Source organism: Malus domestica, chromosome 01 (assembly GCF_042453785.1).
Source record: "Malus domestica chromosome 01, GDT2T_hap1".
NCBI lineage: Eukaryota > Viridiplantae > Streptophyta > Magnoliopsida > Rosales > Rosaceae > Malus > Malus domestica.
Window position 1 is genome coordinate 510,736 of NC_091661.1, and position 9,759 is coordinate 520,494.

General features: G+C 37.2%; 2 protein-coding genes across 9 annotated transcripts; both read left to right on the forward strand.

Annotated features, from left to right (window-relative positions):
* The first annotated feature begins 366 nt into the window (after positions 1-366).
* On the forward strand, positions 367-4,577 carry LOC103422916 (protein DYAD-like). 8 transcript variants are annotated; one of them, XM_070822183.1, is made up of 8 exons: positions 367-514; positions 1,604-1,932; positions 2,013-2,396; positions 2,472-2,519; positions 2,726-3,063; positions 3,150-3,264; positions 3,375-3,516; positions 4,018-4,577. In XM_070822183.1, exons 4-8 carry the CDS (start codon positions 2,514-2,516, stop codon positions 4,035-4,037), a joined length of 621 nt encoding a protein of 206 aa, XP_070678284.1. In that variant the 5' UTR covers positions 367-514; positions 1,604-1,932; positions 2,013-2,396; positions 2,472-2,513; the 3' UTR covers positions 4,038-4,577. The 8 variants fall into 8 exon arrangements, with proteins under 8 accessions (XP_070678284.1, XP_070678280.1, XP_028953992.1 ...); XM_070822179.1 differs by lacking the exon at positions 4,018-4,577 and having other exon boundaries at positions 3,144-3,264; positions 3,375-3,891; XM_029098159.2 differs by lacking the exon at positions 4,018-4,577 and having other exon boundaries at positions 3,375-3,891.
* A 2,460-nt stretch (positions 4,578-7,037) lies between these two features.
* LOC103448172 (uncharacterized) lies at positions 7,038-9,142 on the forward strand. The gene is made up of 4 exons (XM_008387428.2): positions 7,038-7,378; positions 8,221-8,452; positions 8,582-8,676; positions 9,019-9,142. Exons 1-4 carry the CDS (start codon positions 7,038-7,040, stop codon positions 9,140-9,142), a joined length of 792 nt encoding a protein of 263 aa, XP_008385650.2.
* Positions 9,143-9,759: the final 617 nt, after the last annotated feature.

Sequence of the window (9,759 nt, forward strand, 5' to 3'; positions counted from 1 at the left end):
GAAGATGAACTGTGTTTCGTTTTTTTTATTTTAATTTTTTTAATTTTTTAATTTATATTAATTATTTTAAATTTTTTTTGATGTGGCAATCACGTCAGTACAAATGTGGCAGCCACATCAGCTCTTTACATACCAATGGATGGAAAATGTAACGAATGTATTATATTGAAATAAAATAGTACTTGAGGTATGAAAGTAAAATGTTTTAAAGATATTGTATAAGGTTGTAATAGGTCTCAAACTTTAGGGGTATTATGTAATTTACCCTTTAAAAATACATTTCATCGATTTATGCGTGGGACAAACAACACGTGTCATGTGTGGGTGTTTACCATTTAGAAAGAATAGAAGGGGAATTTGGCGGTTAGGGTTTTAGGAGAAGTGACCAAAACCAAGCTCTGTCTAATTTTTATTCCTCTTGCTTGCATTCCTCTTCGGGGAGGGCTGAGGAGGCAACTGCACACTTGCTTCAGCTCCAACTCCTGCTTCCATATTTCTGCCCGAAAATACTCAGGTAAACGAAACCAAACCTCTCTCTCCCTCGCGATGACACCCAGCGCGAACACCGAAATGAAGAACTGGTGGGGGGTTTCACCATTCATGCATGATTATTATTATTTTTATGTGCAATTTAGGTTTTCATTTTCATTGATGGATGGTAAACCGAGCACATTGTCTCCTAAAAACCCTTTTCACCCTTTTCTGTCTCGGACTCTGGCTTCTTTGTTCGTTCGTCCATCTGACATCATAGTTTTCCCAAAATAACAAATTTCTGAATTTTTTATTATTTATTTTTTATATCTTAGAATCTGTCATACGTTGTGTTTGGTAACGAAGACAAAACAGAAGAGAAATCCATTTTTGAATTACCACAATAAAGAAAAAGAAACCCTGAAAATGGATGGTTTCGATGTTATTTTCCAACCCGGTTTCTATTTTGTTATGTTATTTGCAGATATATAGTTGCCATTATAACGCATCTTGTAATTTGTTTGTGGTTCCTGATTATACGAATACGAATGATGCTCTAACGCAGTTGCGCCGGAGGATAAAGCACTGCCCTTTCATCATTAATTAATGTAATACCCTTAATCTGTGATATGGAACCTATAGCGCTTTCAGATAGAGGGATAGGCATAGCGGTTACTTATAATAAAATGAATATTTTAAAGTTTCCTAGATGTAACGCATGGGTAGTAAGTTGCAGAGTTTAATTTGTGCCAAGCTCTTAAATGGGTGTTTTTTGGGAGCTAATGAAATGGACTTGGTCAATTGTTTTGGTGATTACTGTCAAAGAAATGGTTTGTCAGCTGCAGAATCTAAATTGCTAGGAAATGTGGCTTTTCTTTTTCCAAGTTCATGCATTTACACCATAAATGAATCAAGTAATCAGTTGCATCCATATCTTTTTCCATCCGCAGACCATAAGTTTCAGAAGACAGTCGGTAGATGAAGGCCTAATAAGCTGTCTAGCTTAGCTCTTGTTGAACAGAATTGATTCATGTTTAGAATTTTAGAATCACACCAATCAACTTCTTTTTCTTAGAAACTTGTAGTTTAATTGGATTTTTAATTGTTCAGATCATTCTGTTGTGCACTGAAGTTGTAGGTGACTGGCAAAGCGCAGAGATATTGTACTGGTTTCAGCTAGGAGACACCCAGATGGCACAGTGGGGCACTCGTCACTGAATTGTCTTCCTTGGAAGACACGAAGAAAATAAAACTCAACTTTCATCCAGCATCAGTGAGGAAGAAAATTCAACACATGAAGTGAAGGCTGTGAAAACTGAACCTCTGGAGATACCAGAGATCAAGAAGAGGAAGTGCCTTAGCCGCAGTGAATTGAAAGAGTTGAGGAAGCATCACTTTATAAGAAGAGGCCAAGTAGTTCTAAGGGTATGACAAAGGAGTGTAACAATGCGAAGTTGAAAGGTAAAACCTAGATCATCTTTTTGTGGGTTACCTTGCTTGTAGGGCATTTTGATATCACAATAAATTAAGTATATATGCAGGTATACGGGAGCAGAGCAAACTATGCTGGAAATTTTGAAGGCTGAAGATGAAGCTTTTGGAAACCCAATTTCCAGGAGAGATTTGAGGATGGCAGCTCGTAAGCGGATTGGTGATACTGGGCTGCTTGATCACTTACTGAAGCATCTTGATGGTAAAGTGGCACTAGGTGGGACCGAGCGGTTTCGGCGGTGGTTCAACACCAGTGGAAGAATGGAGTACTGTTTGGAGAGTGCTGACCTGGCTAACATTCGGTGGGAGGCTAGGGTGCATGATCCTTACTGGATTCCATCATCGAGGTTGATGCCAGGTGGTGGCCCCTTGGACGATTCTGTTTCTGCTGGAGAACTGAAGCTACTCAAGGCAGAAGTAGATACGATGAAGAGGTATATAGAATCTTTTTAAAAAAACTTGTAAGTGATATATGTGCTGATAAATAATCTGTCTCTTTTTATTAAAAGTGATATCCAGGAGCTGCTTTTATCTTAGGTTCTTGGAAGGGTATGCAGGTATGTAAACAGTAGATTATCATCGCTGATTCAATGTATGTTTCCTTGGAAGATAAAACCGAAAATGGAAAGGCCAGTTAATTGTTCTTTCATGTTTTGCAAAATGCAATTACTATTGGACAAGAAGAATGTGTTGTGACTCGTGTCGCGTATGTTTGTGGCAGCTTGGTTGTTATGAAATTTCATATTCTTTTCTTTTTCTACAGGACAATTTTGAGGAATTAATGAAATGGAAAACCAAAGTCAAGCAACAGGTAGTGGAAATGACAAATGTTTTGAGTGATATGCAAGGACCAAAGCAAAACACTGTCTCCAAGCCTGAAGAATCTGAGCAATGGGAGGATTGGCTAGAGAGCACCAACCTTGACAGTTTTCAGGGAAATGAACTTGTGCCATGGTTTGAGAGCAACAATCTTGTTAATTCTGAGGAAGAAGTTATAATCCAAGATCCCTATTTAGCCCTACCGCTTAGATCAAAGCATGGTGATGGTTCATCCCAGGACCTTTTTTGCAAAATCAAGGAAGAAATGGCCGAAATGGAGAGGTAACAAAAAAAAAAGTAAAACTTAAACCATAAAAAAATTGTTATGACTAAGCTGAGACGAGTTGTGATTTTGCTGCTAGAAACAGAGATGTGCTCGAGCTGGTACCGGAGAAGCAAAGGGAATATCAAACTAATTTGACCCCTGATTCTTCTGCTACTGCAAATTCAAAGTCGGATCTTGACAATCTGGTTGTGTTTCAGGTGATATGATGACAACAGATTAATAGAGGACTTGATATGTTGAGTTTTTACATTTTAAGTTTTCTGTAACGATGTAAACAAAGCCTCATTTAAATTCTCCTTGTTGACAGGAAATGTTTCAGGAGCTGTTTAATTGGAAGTCTACAACAGAGCAGACTCTGAGTGAGATATCAAATTCCATGAATGTCATGAAGCAGAATCCAAAACTATTGACTCCACCAGCCCCTCAGCTACCAGAAGATGGAAATCACTGTATGCAATATCATCCTTGTTTCATGTTTTAGGATGATTATAGACTCGCAAGTACCTTAGGATTTAGATGTTGTATAGCAACACCGTTTCAGCTCCTAAACCAGTGAGACCCGCTTCTAACCTACATTTTAAGTCAGAACCCCTTTTGAGTATTGATCCTTTAATTTAATACCGACCATAAGTGAAATGTGGCGCAAATGTTGATATACCGCTGCTGGTAATATATAGGTTAAGACCCTTTTGCTAGAATGCACTTTTCTTTTTGATGACATGGCAAATGAAATGATCCACAGCCACAGGTGGACACATATCTATGTAATGTGTTTAGGTTATGACATTGTGACAACTGATATGAAGCGTATTTGCAAGTTTCCACATGATATTTTTTTATTTTTTTATTTTTTTGTTACACAAACATGTGTTTGGTGGAGACATGTTTAAATGGACCCTCGTCTACATCTACGTATTGTGATGATGATTGATTGATTATTGATGTTACAGTGCTGTTTAAGAAAAGATGATGGATTATCTGTTGATCCGATATCATATATGAGCTAATGATGGATGCAGAAAGAGTTTGTTACTCTTGTACTGTAAGGTATCGTTTGGTATGCAGACGGGACGGAACGGGACAAGACGGGACGGGACAGGACGGGACGGAATAGAGAGGGAGCAAAGATGCCCTCAGATGGTCACTATAACCATTAGTACGCCAAAGCAAGGATGAATCTTGCCTGAAATATCAAATATAATGAAAACAAACTTAAGACCGACCTGGTCGGGTTTGGTTGGCTCCTTTGGTTCGCTGTAATAATGTGCAATACCGGGTTGAGGGTTTAGGGTTTAGGGTTTAGGGTTTAAGGTTTAAGGTTTAGGGCTCGTGGAAGTTGACAGAGAGGTCGGGTTGTGTGTGTGTGACAATGAACTTATTGTCAATCGTTTTATTACAAGCCTTCAACTCGATCTCAGTCGGGTTAGTAGATCTTGAGAGATTTGATTTGATTTAATTTGATATGATGTGATTGTTTCCAGTGGCATATATAATATCCTGTATTTATAGAGCTAATTAGTTAATTAAATAATATGCTTGGACGCCACGTAATGTTGTAGAGTTGATAGCGTGAGTACCAAATCACCTAGTGTTGGAAATATGCCCTGAAAGTCAATCTTTGGAAGAAACCTTTCAGGACAATTGAATCGATGTATGGATGAATCTTATACATCAAATGGCAAAGATACTAATTAGGACTATCTCAATAAACGATATATGTTCTAAATAGTGTATCCATGGACAATGGATCGATTGAAGAAGTAATCTAATGATGTTAGACTACAGAGACCTTCTTCACATAACCAAATGTCCAAAAGGTTCCTGGTCATTGGATTGTCGGAGGGATACTGACAATGCGTAGACCGGTACATACTGTGTCCCCTTCAATTGGAAGGATGGAAAGTCTCATCCCATTCGTGTTGTGACACTAAGACAAGTATGTAGGTGCTCATTAAGGGAATGAGTTCACTGAACACAATCGAACGAGAGTACTTGCATGGAGGTCTACTCACATGTCAAGCAAGTAACTCTAAAGGTTGGAATAATGTAAGTAGTCCTTTGACCTGAGGCATCGTCGTTGTCTTGTGGTTAAGTACTTGATCTTTGATTATGTCAAAAGTCACTCTATCAGAATGTCAACGGCATAGTTGGGGTTAAGCCACTTAGTCATGAAGGCAAGTGTATGCGCAACAAGGAATCTCTAATCCTCGATAAGAGAGGAAGAATACTCTAAGATATGATTCGGGAATCTTCGGCCGAAGTATCGAGCGTAATAAAGGAAAGCGTTCCTATACGACTCAATTGAATCATATAAGAAGGAATAATCACATTAGGGGTTTGACATAATATATCCATACCCTAGTAATGTGATTGAGAGTATTGTTTTAGAGAATGATTGAATTACATTGTAATTCCAACTGAATAGGTTCTCCGAATAAACTTCTACATTAGCTTGGGTAGCTATGACATATGGTTAGATGTCACTCATAGCTTGTGAGTTCTTCTAGATGATTAAATGTAGTCGTCAAAGAAGTTTTAATTCACTAAGTGATTGAATTAAATATAATCAATTGGATTGATGCCAATCACCTCACTGCCTTGCTAATTAGAACCTAAAAGATTGTTCACCAATACACTATTGTAGTGAGTAACTAATGGATGATGGAAATAATTAATTGGATTAATTAAGTGTTGTAATTAATTTAGAAAGGCCGGCCACCTTAGGGGTGTTTTTACTAACACATCTTTCACCCTTTTGGTTATTCCTTCATCCTTCTCACTACACTAGTGGGTGAGGATCTTTAGAGGTTTCCTACTTTGGAAACTTGAAGAGAACCTAGGAGCACTCATTCTAACAAAGTGGAGGAGGCAAGGAGGGAAGCTAGGCTCAAGGAGTTCAAGGAACAAAGGGTTTGGAGGTGGTCAATCCTTGGTCTCAAGTCTAGAGCAAGAGGTATAAGACTAAACCTTCACTTTGTTCTTTTTCTCTAAATTTTATTTGATGCATTATATATATAAACCTATGAACCTTGAAGGGGATTTGCATGACTATAACTTTGATAATTTGTTATAAATGCTTCCGCTGCTTTCGTATATTAAATTTAATTTGTATATGCATGATAGTCATTTAGAAATCCCATACATGAATCTCATAGATTTCCCTTCACCTAGAAATATTGTAATCTCAACTGGTCCACAGTCCTAGCTGTGAATATTATCTTGAGCCCCACAAGGAAGGCAGAAGCACTCATCTTCTCAGAAAACCAATCACGTCTCACATACAAGCCAAAAAAATATATCTTAGTACATAATATTTTATTTGGAATTACCGAATTATCTTCAAACAAAATTGGTTAAAATTGTATTACTGACCACCGTCAAGGGTTTAGGGTTTAGGGTTTAGGATTTAAGATTTAGGGAGGGATAACCCTAAGTCCAACTCCAACTACTGCTTCTAAATTCCATCGACTCCGATCCGACTCGGACTCCGACTAGTATTATGTTCCCTCCTTAATTATGATGATATATACCATTCATTCGTTCATTTCATTTAATATGGTCACCCTTTCCTTTATTAAAGAATCAAGGGGAGATGAAGGAGTAAGGGAGAAGCAATCCTACCTAGGACTAATAACTTCTGGTTTGATACAATGGTACATCATACATTGCCTGCCTATCTTCCATGCCATTAATACCGACATTTAATTCTCTTTTCTTCCTATTTACTATTTTCTTCTTTCCCCCCAAATTTATTCTATCCTTCTTAACTTCATATTATATATATATATATACACGCGGCCCAGACCAAGCTAAGCTAGGGTACATCCATCCTCTTGTAAGTTATACTTGTTTGAATATGCATACAAGAAGTAGGAAAAACGTGAGAGTGGAAGAATTGTCGTTGCCTTTGGGAGAATGTATGTCCACTTTTAACCTAGAGAAAGCAGTATGCAACCACGGTTTCTTCATGATGGCTCCAAACCGATGGGTTCCGTCCTCAAAAACACTCGAACGCCCGCTAAGACTTGCAGACTCCACCACATGCGTCACCGTTTCAATCCAACATCCTCCTAATCACACCTCTCTCCTTATTCAAGTCTATGATCACATTCATAACCTCTCATTTGCAGATAAGGATGCTATACTGCAACAAGTGCGTCGAATGCTAAGGATATCGAAGAAAGATGAAAGGGCCATAAGGGAGTATCACGAAGTGCATCCGGAAGCGAAGGAGAAGGGCTGTGGTCGAGTTTTCCGGTCCCCTACTCTCTTTGAAGACCTTGTCAAGTGTATCCTCCTCTGTAACACCAAGTAATATTAATCCACTACTACATATATTCTCATAATATATACTATGATCATGTAGGGTTTAGGGTTTGAGAGTTTTGAGTTTGTTTTTGCAAGTTTTGAGTTTGTTTTCGCAAGTTTTGAGTTTGATTTTCAAGTTTTGAGTTCTCTACCCTATCCACCTCCCTTAAAATGTAATAACACATTGGAGAGTCACTAACAATTTTTTTTTTCCACTTATATTATGACACATGGTCTACTAACTTGTATTACGAGCACATAAGAAATCTTTCCATGTGTCCAATCCGACACATGTTACTGAACTAATTTATTTTATTTTAATACAATGACTATAACTACAGTAAAGAGTTGTGAATTTGAACAAAGCTAACAATAGAGTTACTATAATAATTTTGTTCAAACTTGTCATTCAGACAACAGTGAAACTTAAAAACACTTTTGCAAAAGAAACATATATATATATATATATATATATATATATATATATATATGCGTGTGTGTGTGTATTTCAAAGTCTGGTGTTGGAGTGAAATTTTATACGTGATTTTCGTAATTGCATGACTAATTTTTTCAATCCCCAATTGGCAATATGTGCGTAGGTGGTCAAATACATTACAAATGGCTCGATCCCTTTGTGAGCTTCACACTCAAGTATGCAATAACAATAATGCTCCGGCAAAGCAAAAGCAGCCAATCAACCTAAAGAGAAAAAAAGAAATGTTATCTAACACATGGTCGCCATGCAAACTTAACCATCAATTCAGTGACGATGGATCTTCATTTGGGAACTTTCCAAACGCACAAGAACTTGCAGGACTTGATCTGGATACTTTACAAAACTGCAGTACTAGCGTTCTTGGCTACAGAGCGAACACCATTCTGAAACTTGCCAAGATCATGCGACTTGATGATGAACTAGGGTTTCAAGAATCCCTCAACATCGGCTTCAACGACATGTTTCAAAAGTTGAAGGAAATCAAAGGGTTTGGTTCGTTTTCATGCGCCAATGCACTCATGTGCATGGGATATTATCATAAAGTGCCAACAGATACTGAAACTATAAGGCACCTACAGCAGGCTAGTTACTTGCATACACACACACACACACACACACACACACACACACTCTCTTGCAGTAGCTAGCCATCCCGTTAGTTACCTCTTTTTTTCTTTTATCTTAAATTAACGAATCATTCTTTTTTTCAGGTTCATGGGAGGAAGGATTGTGACAAAACAAGCGCCGGAAAAGATGCGGAAGAAATTTATGATAAGTATGCACCGTTCCAGTGCCTGGCATATTTGTAAGTGTATGCATAAACCATACATATAGATATAATGTAGCATACAAGATGCTTAATTAGGCTGTCTAATTGTGAATGTTGACTATTAAGTATGTAAAAACCCAAATTTTTATGTTAGTTATTAGTATTTGATTAATTGGTTTTATTATTATTATTTTATTTTATAATTAGTTATTTTGGGTTTATTATGAATTTTTCTTTTTATTTGTTTTTATTATTGGTTTGTTTAAATTAAAAAAAAAAAAGATAAAATAAGCTTTTGTCGTGAGTGGCGTATGTAATATGTCTTAAAAATGTTCTTATTTTCCAATAAATGTAAAACCCCACGATTTGGTGTTTCAGGTCGGAGCTCTTGGATTCATACGAAGGCAAATTTGGGAAGCTGAGTGAATTGCCTGCCTCTAGCTATCATATAATCAGTGGCAGGCTTGAGAGAAAGGGGGAAGAGAAGACCATGATGAATTAATGATTATTTCTCATATGGGTATATCTAGTTCAATAATAATCTTTCAGTGTTGTTATGATACTCACAGAAATTCATGAAACGATGTTTTATTCATCTTCTTGGTTTTTATTTCTTTCAACACCTCGTCCAAATTTACAAAATTTCTCACATGCTTTTGTAATGCATCTATAATGTCTCCTATTTAACATTTTGTGATCATAACGAAACGAACTGGTTGAGCCCGCAGTGCATTGCACATAACCAACAGCCTCAATCTAAACCAAGTACAAATATTTAGAACAAATTAAGAGAAAGACCTAAGAGGGTGGTGTAAATGAGAGCTGCACACTTGTTTAGCACATGCATGAGGGATTGAGATCATAAGAGTTTATGTATGACAATACTTGTTGGTTATTAAGGAATGTACAAAGACTAAGATATAACCTAAAGAAGTACCGGTGCAATTGGTGTTAACCATTCTGATATGGATGCTTTGGATATTAGTAATAAGGATTATCAAAGCTGATGACTTTGATAAGGATTACATGATGGGAAGTATCCTTGTCAAAGACCACTGTTTACATTATAAATAAAGGATCCCTGCTGTCGCAAATACACGCAAACAGAAAGATCAAGCC